This window comes from Onychostoma macrolepis, chromosome 24 (genome assembly GCF_012432095.1).
Source record: "Onychostoma macrolepis isolate SWU-2019 chromosome 24, ASM1243209v1, whole genome shotgun sequence".
Taxonomy (NCBI): domain Eukaryota; kingdom Metazoa; phylum Chordata; class Actinopteri; order Cypriniformes; family Cyprinidae; genus Onychostoma; species Onychostoma macrolepis.
In genome coordinates this window covers 11,868,606-11,882,878 of record NC_081178.1, presented here as the reverse complement: position 1 = coordinate 11,882,878, position 14,273 = coordinate 11,868,606, and the positions used below count along the sequence as shown (strand labels likewise).

Here is a 14,273-nt window from a genome sequence, read left to right as displayed (position 1 = left end):
TGTGTAACCCGTTGTTGTTGTTAAATATATATTGTTAATAAACATTTCTCTGTATTGCAAAAAATATAATAATAATAAATGCAAAAAAACAACAACATAAAAATGTACGTATGCGTAACATTTTTCTTTAAAAAACAAACGAGCTCTTTAGTAAAGAGTTAAAATCCACGTGGTGCGCCACAAAGCCCATTCCTCGCCGTCTGTGGTTGGTAGTGGTGTTCACGACGTTTTGCGACATACCGTACGTGGACGCTCAACTCTCCCGGGTGAGATACCGGCTGAGCGGCGCAGTTGCACAGAAATATCAAAGAAAGCGTCTGATAGTCCAATAACACACTGCACTTTTTGTCAGATCAAAAGCACACGTGGTTCATACGCCGTCTCAGCTGCTCGTAATTGCTCGCGGTAAATGTGGACTCTTTAGTTGAGCGGAAAAGCGACGCGAGGGAAGGCAACTAATTGTCTAAACGGGGCTTGAAGTAAGTTGCCTCCCCAGCGGCGCTTTAAAGGGAAGCCACAGCCCGGATCCCCAGAATAACAGTGAAAATGGACTATGATTTCAAAGTGAAGCTCACCGGGGAGAGAGAACGAGTCGAGGATCTCTTTGAGTACGAGGGATGTAAAGTTGGACGGGGGACATATGGCCATGTGTACAAAGCAAAGAGGAAAGATGGGTGAGTTTGCAGGATGGACTTGTGCAGCGATATGAGGCCTGCGCTGCCGTCGCGTTCTGCTCTCAGAAACCAAAACAAACCGTGTGTTATCCGCCCTCGGCCTGGTGTTTTAGAGAGCCGCGTCTCTTGTCTTCAAAGAGAGTTTGATATGTACAGCTCACAGTCTCAGTGGAGGCTTATTTTGAGGGGATTGTGAATGTACGTCAGCAGGCACGAGTGCTGTTGTGATTGACGGGCTTATGCAGTTACGATGGGCACAGGTGTATTTGATGCAGATTTAGGCTTGCAACATGTGTTGTTGTTGTTCGTCGTGACGCAACTGTATTTACCTCGAACAAAAACTACACTTTCTTAATGGCATCTTTAAACAGCTGACTCCAAAATACACAACGTTGCATAAAATCAGCATATCTAGTGTGAAATGAGGCGCTGATGCTGTTTTACATTCTGTGTGAGTAAAATGCAGCATCATAACAGCCTTTTTATGTTGCCTTTGTCATGGCAGAGAATTCTAATTTAATAGTTTCATATTTTATTTAGGCTGTAATGTTTCTATGTTTGTAATTTGGTAACACTTTACAATAAGGTCCCTTTGTTAATGCAGTAAATAACAATGAGCGATATATTTGTTACAGAATTTATTCGTCTTTGTTAGCCCACTTGCATTAAATGTTAGCAAGATTAATAAAAGCTTTAGAATTGTCAGTTCATGTTAACAAATGGAATCTTACATATAATTTCATATTTAAACCAGTTACATTTATTTCTTTAAATTTTTATAGCCTCAATTTTCTGTTGTTGTTCCCTTGCAAATGCATGTCAAGATATCATCAGTCTGCCAATTTCATGTCGACACCTGAATCCGTCACTTTTGAGATATTTGCATTGAGATTGTGGTTCCCTTCACAGGTTTAGAGGAGGATCTTATTAGCCTTTTTCAGGTGTCTTTTCCTTTTTCTGGTTTCTCTTTCTCTTCTGCTGCGCTGTTGAAGTATCTCTGCAATTGCACTGGTTGCATCAGTAAATTTGGTTTCACTTAACCATTTATGTCAGCAGATGTTGAGGATTATGACCGGTTGTTATAACATTAATACAGATTTGACTTGCCGAGCTATTAGTTTGGCAAGTGTATATAACTCTAATTCTCTAAAATATGTCTTTGTTGTCGTAAAAAAGGCAAATGTTGGGATGTAGAAATGATTTGCATATATTGATGTTTACAGAAGTGAATGGGTGTAGAATATAGCATTGAAATACAGATGCAAAGGGGAATTAGCAGGTCTGCTTTATTAGGAGTCCGTCTGGGGAAAAGGGGAATTGAAATTCTTTGCTCTCAATGTTTTTGGTAACTTGCCGATAAGAATATATTCTCCAAAACTTTCTCATACTAATAAAACACAGGGATTTGTCTGTGCTATTTATTCAAAGAAGGACAAATGATTCTCTTTAAACACAATGATCAAAGGGCTGAGAATAACAGTATGACAAGTGTAGCCTTCTAGGATTAAATAATTTGTTTTGTTTTATACATTTTCTGAAATTTAAACACATTTATCAGGCTTTCTAATAGACTGTCAAACACATGATGGTCTTTATTGAATTTGTAGGTCCTGTGATTTTTTCAGTTTGTAAAGCACTGATGGAATCACAGAATTCAGTCATAAAAACATGTTACTGTATAATGTGGAATGTCACAGAATTTAGCAAAAATTGGATGAATAAATCTAAAGAACACTTTACTAGAAGTAAACTATATATAATCAAATTACAATATGGACTAGTGTCTGTGAATATTAAACCACAAAAAAGACTGTTATGCAGTTTAACTTTAGAATGTACCTAAAATAACAACAACAATTATATTTTATTAAAACTATATTTTTGAAGGAATATCACTCAATATCACTTTTTTGAAACATGCAGCACTTTATTTGCCAAAAAAGTTAAAAGAATTGTTCAAACTGAAGTTGACTACATTTTAAAATATTCATTTAAAGTTGAAGTTTTATGCATTTTTTTCATTGCCACCATTTTTGATCATTTGTATTAAATCATAATTCCACAAAAATTAAAACCGACAACACAGAATTTCTGAAAAATTAAACATTTCATAGGGCCCTATTATTGTAAAAATGAATACATTCTTAAAGTTTTATGAATTCAATTCATTAGACGTCCTTTTTGATTATTAAAATTGAACTAAACCGTTAAAAGAAAAAAACTAATTTAATAGGGCTGTAACTTTCTAATTCCAGCTGCTGTGTCAGTTAAAACTATTTTGTTTTAAATTTAATTTAGGTTTTAATTGCCTACTCTTGGAAAGAAATGAAATGACCGTGACTTGAAAGTTTTGCATTATTTGATTTATAAATTAGAGCTGCGACTTGGGGGAATAAATAAAAGACCTAAAATGTCCATTCTACATTTTACTTGTATTGGTAGTTTTTGCTTGGAAAGCATGACTGAAAATAACCCTCATGTCTGCAGGACAATTGTGGTTATATTGAGGCAGCTGAAATAGCATTCCTCCCAATTTGCATTTTGCATTTTTGTATTTAGTCTTATCACAAGATATTTGTTTTAGTCATGTTCTTTAATGATTATTTGGTTCTGGTGCAGCAATCTTTATTTCACACCAATTGCAAACTGTCTTGGCGGAGTAAGAATGGATCTGCTGATGAGTTACTGTAAGTTGGTTCTGAAGTGCGGGGCTTTAAGTGAGACCCATCAGACAGACCCAAAGCTGGGCTATTAAAGTCCAGACTGCTTGGCAGCCAAAGTCTCACTTGAAGGTCCTAAGTGTTTAAAGATGTTTTTGTTCACCATCGAAGCTGATTGTTTATGAGCGGTTTACAGCTAATTTGTTCTCCAGAAACTGGACAGGGCGTTGTGGGATTTTATAGGCTGATGTTTTTTGCGGGACTTCATTTCAACATTACCCTCTTGCCTCGGATTAGTCGTCAGGAGACTTATGAGTTTTCGAAGGTGTGCTGGTAATAAGACTCAAAATCATCTGCTTAAATTCTGCTTGGCCTTTCCCAGTGGATACTTTCTCTCTATAAGGGGTTTAATGTGATATGTAGCTATAGATTTAGGGAAATGTAATGTACTGAAGAGTAATTGCGGTTGCTGATATGTCTATTTGCAGGAAGGACGATAAAGATTATGCTCTGAAGCAGATTGAAGGCACAGGGATCTCTATGTCCGCCTGCAGAGAGATAGCAGTAAGTACATCAAGCTTTAAATGTGTTTCTGTCAAGAGGATCTTCTTCAAGTAGCTCTGGCACATGCCATCTTGGTTAAACAAGTTCCTGGAAATATATTTCCAGCATGTGGATACTTTACAGTGTTAAATCTGTGATTAGCTCTATGAATTTGTAAGAAAATGTATATTCTCAAGTAATGTGCAGTAAAGGGATGGCTCACTTAAAAATTGTCTTTATTTTTTATCACCCCATCTTATTTCAAACTTGTGTGACTTCCATATAATGACTTTCGTTCTACTTTCTCACACAAGTATTTGTATTAAATCACATGAACGGGTTTCCATCCACAGTTGCGAATTCAACTTATGCGCAAAATTGGAATATCGCATAAAACATTTGCGAATAAGCATCCAACGAGTCAAAGAGAACAAAATCATCACTTCCTGATAAACTGGCACTAAATATCACTAAGAAAAGTAGGAGAAGCCACTGATTATAATAATTTTCATATTAATTGTGCCTCAGAGCGAGCAGACGAAACACAATAATTGAGGTCATTGCTCTTGGAGATGGATGCCTGCTGTTTGGGAACACAGTCATGTAACAGTTCTGGGCAGCAATTATACAGAAATACTTTAATAACATACTTTACTCGGACATTTAAAGGTGCCATAGAATGCATTGATATAATATTTTAAATTGTTCTCTGATATCTGCATAGAAGGTATGTGGCTTAGGTAAGGGCAAAAATTCTCCAGAAACGCTTTTAGATGTCCATTTACAACCCTAGGATTTTTCCCTAGAATGAAATGGTCTGTTAATGGCTTATTTGGAAGGGTCATGAATAATAATGTTGAGCTCTACTCTGATTGGCTGTTTCACAGTGCGGCTCATTTCAGTAGCTCACAGTAGGAAGGAAACACAGGGAAAATATATATTTCAATACTTTCTCGCGCAGTTATATCATTGGGTAATTATACTGTAAATAAAATGCGGGCATCAGGGAGCCGCTATTAATATGTGGGGCATTGATTCGCGATCGCACGTACTCTGTTTATACTATGGAGCGGCAGTACTTACCACATATTTTACAAGATCAGATGCTTGTCAGTGGTGCTCAGGATCGGTAAATCGTTCGCCATCATCCTCAGTCATCTCTCCTTACTCTGTTTATGTGGTAAGTGAAATCTTATGTACTGTAATGTAACAGGCTACCGCAAGCAAGGAGCTAACCATGTCCCTTTAGTGGCTCGCGTTATTTTATTAGAACAAACAAATGTTGGGGGCGTAACTATTTGTGATCCCAACTGTAACGTCACAGTCAGTGTTATGTTCTGATTCGCCTATTTTTCAGTGGTCTTTTGCATTCACGAGTTTTACATGAGGAGGAAACAATGGTGTTTGAGGCTCACGGTATGTCATTTCCATGTACAGAACTCTTATTATTCATTATTTAACTATGCCAAGGTAAATACAGTTTTCCATTCTATGGCACCTTTAAGAATGATCATAACATTTCAGATGCTGTACAACAAGATCAGTCCACTGGTTAGTCAGGTTATGTCGTCCCATAACGCAAAGTCATATGACTTTTTTGATGCATATTTGCATCAAAATGCATTTCCATCTCCCATTATTTGCATTAAAGGGGTCATATGACGTTGCTAAAAAGAACATTATTTTGTGTATTTGGTGTAATGCAATGTTTATGTGGTTTAAGGTTCAAAAAACACATTATTTTCCACATACTGCACATTATTGTTGCTCCTCTATGCCCCGCCTTTCTGAAACGCGCCGATTTTTACAAAGCTCATCGTTCTGAGAAGCAAGGTGCTCTGATTGGCCGAATTCCTCAAGCGTGAGATGGAAATGTTATGCCCCTTACCGTATTGTGATGCCGTGTCCCGGCACGACGACACAAAAACAATAAAATCCATTACAAACGAGGCTTTTGTTGCATCCAGTGGGGACATAATTACTGATTATAATGACTTATACTGTATTTTTACGCGTCGTGTTGCATCGCGCCACACAAACATTACCATGTCTGCATTTTTGATCGTAGAAACGATAAACAACAAACACTGCTCAAAACTTGCGAATCTCCCCACACATGTCTACATCACGGTGGGGGCATGTTTGAATGAGCCGTTTTAGGGGGGCGTGGTCGAGTCTTAACTTTTATAAAGAATATCTCTTTGGTTTTGAGACTTTAGTCTTTGCAACTTCAGGGATCTTATCTATGCACAAACAGCTTGTAACACTCTAAAGAGAAAGGAAAACTTGAAATCGCATCATATGACCCCTTTAACCCTTTTTCGCACAAGTTAAAAACCACCTAAAGCAGGCGTAATTTCTTTTCATTTTTTATTTTATTTTTATTTGGTGTTTCCATCACTCGGTTCTGATGTGATAATTCAAAATGCGCATAAAAACAGGGTGATGGAAACATAGCTAATGACAGAATGACGAATGTAGTACGTCCGGACTGCAATCATACTATATGAAACATAATTTTTGTACGTTTACTTAGTAATGATTTCAGATGCAGCCATTCATTTGTGCTCAACTATTCGGGTAGAAGGTGAACATTATTAGTAAATAATTTTAAATTTTGGCTTATTCATCACACAAAGCTGTCATTTGGTTTGATATGACTTAAATATAGTGCATGAGTCATCATGGACAGCTTTTATGATGGTTTTGTGTCCTTTTTGAAGCTTTAAAACTCCAGTCTCCATTTATTGTAATTGCATGGAAAAGAGCAACCAGCACATTTTTCAAAATTTCTGCTTTTGTCATAAAGGTTTGGAACAGCATGAGGGTGAATAAACAATGACAGAATTACCAGATTACCAGATTACCAGATTTTTGTCTGAACTATCGTTGTAATAAGCATTCTTCAGCCTGAAGTGATTTTGTGTACTTTGGGTGCTCTGTAGATGTCTGTCTCAGCATGTGCGCCTGTGTGTGTGTGTTCATTCTTGTTTGCTCTCTGCAGCTGCTGCGTGAACTGAAGCACCCCAATGTGATCTCACTGCAGAAGGTTTTCCTGTCACATGCAGACCGCAAAGTGTGGCTTCTCTTTGACTACGCTGAACATGACCTCTGGGTAACATACAATCAAACGCTCATGCACACACACAGAGAAATGTTTGTATGCAGTACATATTTTGCTATAGGTCTGTTTCTTTGTAGCACATCATTAAGTTCCACAGAGCCTCCAAGGCCAATAAGAAGCCTCTTCAGCTGCCACGTGGGATGGTAAAGTCTTTGCTCTACCAGATCCTGGACGGCATCCACTATTTGCACGCCAACTGGGTCCTGCACAGAGACCTGGTGAGTTTCAATATGTTTTATATTGATAAGTCAAACGTCTATCAAGATGTAGCTAATTTGACTAGTGTTTTGATCTTGATCAAAACATTTTACTGAGTAGAATGTTCTCAGTGATTTATTAGAAATCCAATGACAGTTTCCAGTAGGTGGCAGCATTTATAAAAGAATTTGTAAATATATTCTTGCCACAGCAGATGTAAGGATAGAATTGAACAATTCTGGTCTTATATATTTTAATTTTATTTATTTTGAGGATGAAATATTTGGGGGAAAATTAAATGTGACTTCTTTGACAAACTGTGTTGTTATGGTTTACTAAAAGCAGAACTATAAATTTTTTAAATAATTGAATTTAATTTAAATCAAATAAGTTGATATTTTAAAATTATTAAATAAAATTACACTAAATAGGAATTTTTTAAAAATGAAATCAAAATTATACACAACAAAATTACTAAACCTTAAAATTACTAAAGCTTAAGGTAAAAAATAAATAAATAAAGGCTAATTCAGAATATTAAATAAATATATTTATACATAATACTGTTGCCAAATAATGCATGAATGAAGAATTCTAAATAAATATAAAGGAATTCTTGTAAAAGGTTAATGCTAATGAACTTTGACTCTTTCGCCACAGAAACCTGCCAACATATTGGTAATGGGAGAAGGTCCTGAAAGAGGACGTGTGAAGATAGGTATGACATTTACATTTACGCATTTAGCAGACGCTTTTATCCAAAGCAACTTACATTGCTTACATTGCAACTTACATTGCATTCAAGTTACAGTTTTTTTTTTTTTTTACATTTTATCAGCTCTTGCTTTCCCTGGGAATCGAACCCATGATCTTAGCGTTGCTAGCGCCATGCTCTACTATTTGAGCTACAGGAAAGCTCAATCATTAGCTCTGTTTCCTTTCTCTTGTGACAAACAGAAGAGATAATGTGTGCATCTGAGTGTTTTGATGCACAAGCATAACCGTTTTTAAAATTCTGTCCCTTATGTGCAGCTGATATGGGTTTTGCACGGCTCTTCAACTCACCACTGAAGCCTTTAGCAGATCTGGATCCTGTAGTTGTTACGTTCTGGTACAGAGCACCAGAGCTGCTGCTGGGAGCCAGGCATTACACCAAAGCCATTGGTGAGATGTTTGTTTATGAGTGTGCGTGCAGATGTGCATTTTAAAATGTGTGTTTTAGATCGAATGACTTTCTCTTTTCTTCACAGATATCTGGGCGATTGGCTGTATTTTTGCTGAGCTTTTGACCTCAGAGCCTATCTTCCACTGTCGACAGGAGGACATTAAGACCAGTAATCCCTACCATCACGATCAGCTGGACCGGATCTTTAATGTCATGGGCTTTCCTGCAGGTATTCATCTTCCCCTTGGCATTTTAATCTAGACGATTGAGTGAAAATTTGAGACTGAGACTTTTGTTAGAAGTTGTAGAAGTGAAAAACCTTTACGTTTTTGATGTTTAAATATTTGTAAGGTTCTATGTGTGTAAGGATGGAATTTAATAATTCTAGTTGAGGTCTTAATGAGGTCTTAATTAACCTTAATGTGTTTATTTTGTACTTAAGGAAAAATATTAATTTTTTTAATATTAATGAAAAATTAATTTTTCAATGCCATTCAATGTTGTTATTGTTAACTAAAAGGAAAACTGTTAAAAATAATTTTTGGTGATTGAAATAAAATTAAATGGGGAGAAAACTTAAGTGAAAATTAGAAATGTTGTTTAGAAATGAAGTTTAAATGACTAAAGCTAAAACAAAACAAAAAAATTAATTTAAGCCAAATAGGAAAAAATATAAAAAATAAAATGATTGTAATAAAGATGACAAAAGCTCTTAACAAAAATATTAAAACTTAAGCTAAAATTAAAATGAAAACTAAATATAAAATAATAAATAAATAATGCTAAAGTAACACTGTTGTCAGATGAATAATTGTTGTTTAAATATTTATATTTTCAGTTACAGTTCAGCTGAAGGTAATAGTTCACAATGCTTCAGTCAGTTGTCCTCATGATAATCTTTGTAATCTAATTTTCTTCTCAGATAAAGACTGGGAGGACATTAAGAAGATGCCGGAACACTCTACGTTGATGAAAGACTTTAGGAGGAATACGTTAGTTTGATTTCATCTTTGACTGTAAAAATGTCATACTTATAAGACATTTCATTAACTAGGGTTTTTGATCTGATGGTGTTTGTCCCTCTAGGTACACTAACTGCAGCCTTATAAAGTATATGGAGAAGCATAAAGTCAAACCTGACAGCAAAGCATTCCACTTGGTAAGTGAACGAATAGAATTGCAAATCTCATATATTCGTTCACATAAATTCAGCTGTTAACTTATGAACTCCCTCTCAGCTGCAAAAGCTGCTTACTATGGACCCAATCCGCCGAATCACATCTGAGCAGGCCATGCAAGATCCGTACTTCCTGGAGGAGCCTTTACCCACGTCTGAGTGAGTGGTTTTAAGCGCAAAATCAGCTTTCTGCATGAACTATTATAATTAGGATTTCTGTATTTTTTTTTTTTTTATATATATATACAGCATGTACACTGAAATTAGGTCAACTGCAGAGCTATACTTATATAAGATGTTGTTTAAGAAATATTTTACAAAGCTGTGTTTTGTTTAGTGTCTTCGCTGGCTGCCAGATTCCTTATCCTAAACGAGAATTCCTGACGGAAGAGGAGCCGGAAGACAAGGCAGATAAAGTAAGAAATGTGTGTTTTCTGCTTTTGAGTATTTCTTTTTTTTTTTTTTTATTATCTTTTATTGGAAAAGCATGTTGAATTTTACATATTGTTAGGCATATGAAGTACAATCCTTTGCTTTAACATTTTTAACTTTCTAACACAGGAACAACAGAACTCAAAAGAACGGGTGGCGGGGAAACCAAATTACTTCCATATTATTTATATTGTTCATTTAAACTTTCAAATCAGTGCACAATTAGTAAAAAGCAGCAATGTTTACAGAAAATCAGATCTAACCGGTTTAACATATTCCGTCCATTTGGACCACATCTTATAGAAAGTGTCCCTCTGCACTTTCAGAGAAAAGGATAGCTTTTCCATTATGTAGATCTCGTACACAATGTTTATCCAGTCCTCTGTTGTTGGTGGTTCTGGTTTAAGCCATCTCCTCGTTAGGGCCTTTTTACTTGCTGCCAATAAGATGTACAAAAGTTTCTTGTCCTTCAGGTCCAGTTTATCCGATGATATATTACAGAGATATAAGGTGTCAAAAGCCAATGGAAAAACAAATGCAAAAATATTCTGTATATGCTCATGAATTCTAGACCAATACTGAGAGATAACTTTGCAGTCCCAAAAAATGTGGAAATGGTTAGCACCACCCCCTCCACATCTCCAACAAGCATCACCAATGCCCCGATCTTTTGAGTATTTCTATGTATGTGAATATATTTCTGACCATTTAATATTTTATTTTTTACAATTAATTAAAAAACAAAATCATGCCCCTGACCCATTTAGAGGCTTTTCTCATCATAATCGGTTAAGAAATTGTTTGTGATTCATTTGGTCAGCATATTATGTAGTTAGATTACATTTTTAATTTAGAGCTGTGATATTTATCATTTTTATGAATTGCAATTTTCTTTCTTTCCTAAAACTGCAGAAAAACCAGCAGCAGCAGCAGCAGGGGAACAACCACACCAATGGGGCGGGGCACACAGGTAACCCTGACAACAGCCACGCACAAGGCCCGCCTCTGAAGAAGGTGAGAGTGGTTCCGCCCACTACTACCTCAAGTGGCCTGATCATGACCTCAGATTACCAGGTAACACATGTAAACATAAACCTTTGTTTTTTTTTAAAAAAAACAGGCTTGAAAATTAACCTTCTATTGCCCATCAGCCACAATAGCTGATGATTGTTAAATTTTTCCAATCAATTACCTAACTATTACCACTACCCTACAATACCATTGAAAAGTTTGGGGTCCTAAGATTTTTTTTGTGTGTGTTTTTGAATAAAGCCTATTATGCTCACCAAGGCTGCATTTTGCATTGGTCAAAATACAATAAAAAATCTTACAATTTTGAAATATTACTACAATTTAAAATAACTTTTCTCTTTTGCTGTATTTTAAAATTTAATTCATTCCTGTGATGGTAAAGCTGAATTTTCAGCAGCCATTATGCCTGTCTTTAGTGTTACATGATCCTTCAGAAATTATTCTAATATTGCTGCTCAAGAAACTATGGAAGCCCGTTTCCGCCACTGAATAAAAAATAAAAAAAGGTTATTGCGACTTTTTTTCACAGAATTGTGAGATATAAACTTGCAATTGCGAGTTAAAGTCCAGTTTTGAGGGGGACAAAAAGACTGATATGTTCTTGCAATTGCGAGTTTATATTACGCAATTCTGAGAGAAAAAAAAAAGTCTGAATTGTGAGATAAAAAGTTGCAATTGCGAGGAAAAAAAAAGTCTGAATTGTGAGAGAAAAAGTTGCAATAACCTTTTTTTTTTTTTTTATTCAGTGGCGGAAACGGGCTTCCATAAGAAACAGTTCTTATTATCAATATTGAAAACAGTTGTGCTGCTTAATATATTTGTGATTTTTCTGCAGCATTTATTTGAAAGAGGAACAATGTTTGTTTTACTGTAACTTACTTAGCAATTTAGTCAATATAAAAGTATATTTCCTTAAAGCCCAATTGAATTGTGTGTGTGTTGCTTCTAAAATATGCAGAAAACCTTAATGAAAGTTCATCTGTGTTCCAGCGCACCAATCCACATGCTGCCTACCAGAACCCAGGACCAAGCACATCATTGCCCCAAAGCAGCATGGGATACTCCTCTACCTCCCAGCAGCCTCCACAGTACTCACACCAGACCCACCGCTACTGAGTCAGGCCACGCCCCCCTCTCACAGTGCCCAGTAGGGAGAATGTACTTAGGGAGGCGGGTGTGGACCTGAGCCGAGCCGCCCCACTCACTGGGCGCTTTGCTGTGCAGCATTTCCACCGCAGGAACAGTAACTGTAACCTAACAACACATCACCGTATCATACAGCCGACATTATCCTCCGCTGACAAAAGGAGAAAGAAAAAAAAAAGAAATAAATAATAGACTGAAGTGAAAACAAATGAAAAAAGCTGATGAAAAGCGGATATTTGTTCCATTGGTGATAGTTCAAGTCTTCGCTGCAGGTCTGTGATACTTCACGAAAAAGAAAAACACAAAAAAAGCAACAAGCATTCTCAATATGTGGTACTGAACAGCTGCACTATGTAGTGAGACTGGTTTGGAGTGAGGTGGAGATCCACCATACCATCCAATCTCTTTAGCCCCAGTCCTTCTTGCCCTCACTTTTGAAATCCGTTGGCCTCTCCAAGATTTAAAGCTGCTATGTGACTGCCAGCAAAGACAGAATGACGTTTGTCTGTCTGTCTCTCCGTCTGCCCTTATATATACACACACACACGCGCACACACATACATACATACGTGCATACATACATACATATATACATACTGAAGCACTCACTCTTTTAGCCCATTGCTGGGGACCGAATTCTCTGTGCTGGAGCTGCTGACTGAAGCATAATGAGAACCTCTAGTGCCCCCTGCTGGATCATACTGGTAGAAGGCGGTATAAAAGAAACAACAAACTTGGTTTTAGTAGTTAATAATTTAATGTTTTGGTTTTATGTTAGGAGAGGTTGGCAACTTCCATTTTGCTGTCAGACAGGCTGTTATGCGTGAAAGATCGGCCTTAGAACTTCATGACAAACGTTGTGTGGACAGCAGATTGAACATGCATTGTACTGTATTGTAATGAAATATTTTACATGAAACAAATATCCTGACAATAAAAGTGGAAGCGTTTAAAAAAAAAAAAAAAAAAATGGAAAAGCTTTTATTCATGTGTTTGTGTGAGTGTTGGCATGAATTTCCAGGGTGATAACGCATTGCATTTTAATTTATTTTAAATTAATTTTTAACCGTTGGGTTCATTTTCATTTGGAATTATGGCTGCCTTTTTTTTTTTTTACATTTTCTATCTTTTTTTTTTTTTTCTTTATTGAAAACATATTTATACTTTATGAAGAAAGGTCTTTGAGGTTATTTCAGTGGAGTACAGCAGTTGTTGTAACAGATTTTTGTAAAAGCTTTATAGGTTTTTTTTGTGTTCTGCTTGTTGCTATTTTAGTATATTATATTTAGTCTGTTACAAAGGACTATTATATTGTGGTGTTACTGTTTATAGCAATGATTACATAAACATCCAGACTCACTGTTAAATGAGCTAATTAATGGCTCAAGCTGCTCTAAATGTAATCGCAATATTGCATGTTCCCATGATTTTTAATAGGGCTTATAAGTCCCATATTTAATTTATTTCTTGATTGTCTATATTAAAACTAGCCTCCCTTAAAATTGTTATTTTGGCCTGTCTTGACCTTCTCCACTAGATCCAATTTTAGTTTATTTAAATTTCTTGAATTGATATTTAATTACAGTAGTAATTGTTAAACTATTTTATTGACTAATTTTACATTTTAAATGTCACATTTATTTGTAACTCCTGCTGAATGACATCTTAAATTGGGTCACAGAACTGAAGATTTAGTCCAATGTTTAAAAATATTTTTATTATTATTTTAGAAATTTTGAAAGTTTAATTTATTTTAATTTTTTATTGTTCCAAGCCACATGAATCAGGTTTTAAAATACAGTTCAGACAAATTGTCCCAGTTTTGGTAATCAATCAACACTTCCCCCACCACCCATGGTTAGTGGACCATTTGCTCTCCCTCACCCTTTTCCATTTTATACCCTATTCACAGAAAGTGCCAATTACCAAACGTTTGATAAAATGCTGTTTAGGGTGGTTTCAATTATATCTTTGCTTATATAAGAAGTAGCCTTAGGTTCATTAAGTATTTTAGCTGTGGTGTGTTTAAAGCCCACCAGATAGAGCCCGCCCTCACACAGCCGCCCTATGGTTTTATGACCGGGGAAATCTGTGTCAATCATCCTCAGCCTCTCACCTGATA

At 36.1% G+C, this 14,273-nt stretch overlaps 1 protein-coding gene across 2 annotated transcripts; it reads left to right on the top strand.

The window, feature by feature from the left end:
* The first annotated feature begins 181 nt into the window (after positions 1-181).
* On the top strand, positions 182-13,655 carry cdk8 (cyclin dependent kinase 8). Of its 2 annotated transcripts, none has more exons than XM_058765263.1 (13): positions 182-674; positions 3,823-3,898; positions 6,882-6,992; positions 7,079-7,219; positions 7,860-7,917; positions 8,232-8,363; positions 8,450-8,593; positions 9,287-9,356; positions 9,451-9,523; positions 9,603-9,700; positions 9,879-9,966; positions 10,886-11,047; positions 11,996-13,655. In XM_058765263.1, the coding sequence occupies exons 1-13, from the start codon at positions 547-549 to the stop codon at positions 12,119-12,121; spliced, it is 1,407 nt and encodes a 468-aa protein (XP_058621246.1). In that variant the 5' UTR covers positions 182-546; the 3' UTR covers positions 12,122-13,655. The 2 variants fall into 2 exon arrangements, with proteins under 2 accessions (XP_058621246.1, XP_058621247.1); XM_058765264.1 differs by having other exon boundaries at positions 9,879-9,957; positions 11,996-13,654.
* The last annotated feature ends 618 nt before the right edge of the window (positions 13,656-14,273 follow it).

Coding starts and splice junctions, on each gene's coding strand:
- cdk8 (XM_058765263.1), top strand. CDS start 547: ATGGACTATGATTTCAAAGTGAAGCTCACCGGGGAGAGAGAACGAGTC. Junction 7,220..7,859: donor GGGTCCTGCACAGAGACCTG/GTGAGTTTCAAT, acceptor CTTTCGCCACAG/AAACCTGCCAACATATTGGT. Junction 9,524..9,602: donor ACAGCAAAGCATTCCACTTG/GTAAGTGAACGA, acceptor ACTCCCTCTCAG/CTGCAAAAGCTGCTTACTAT.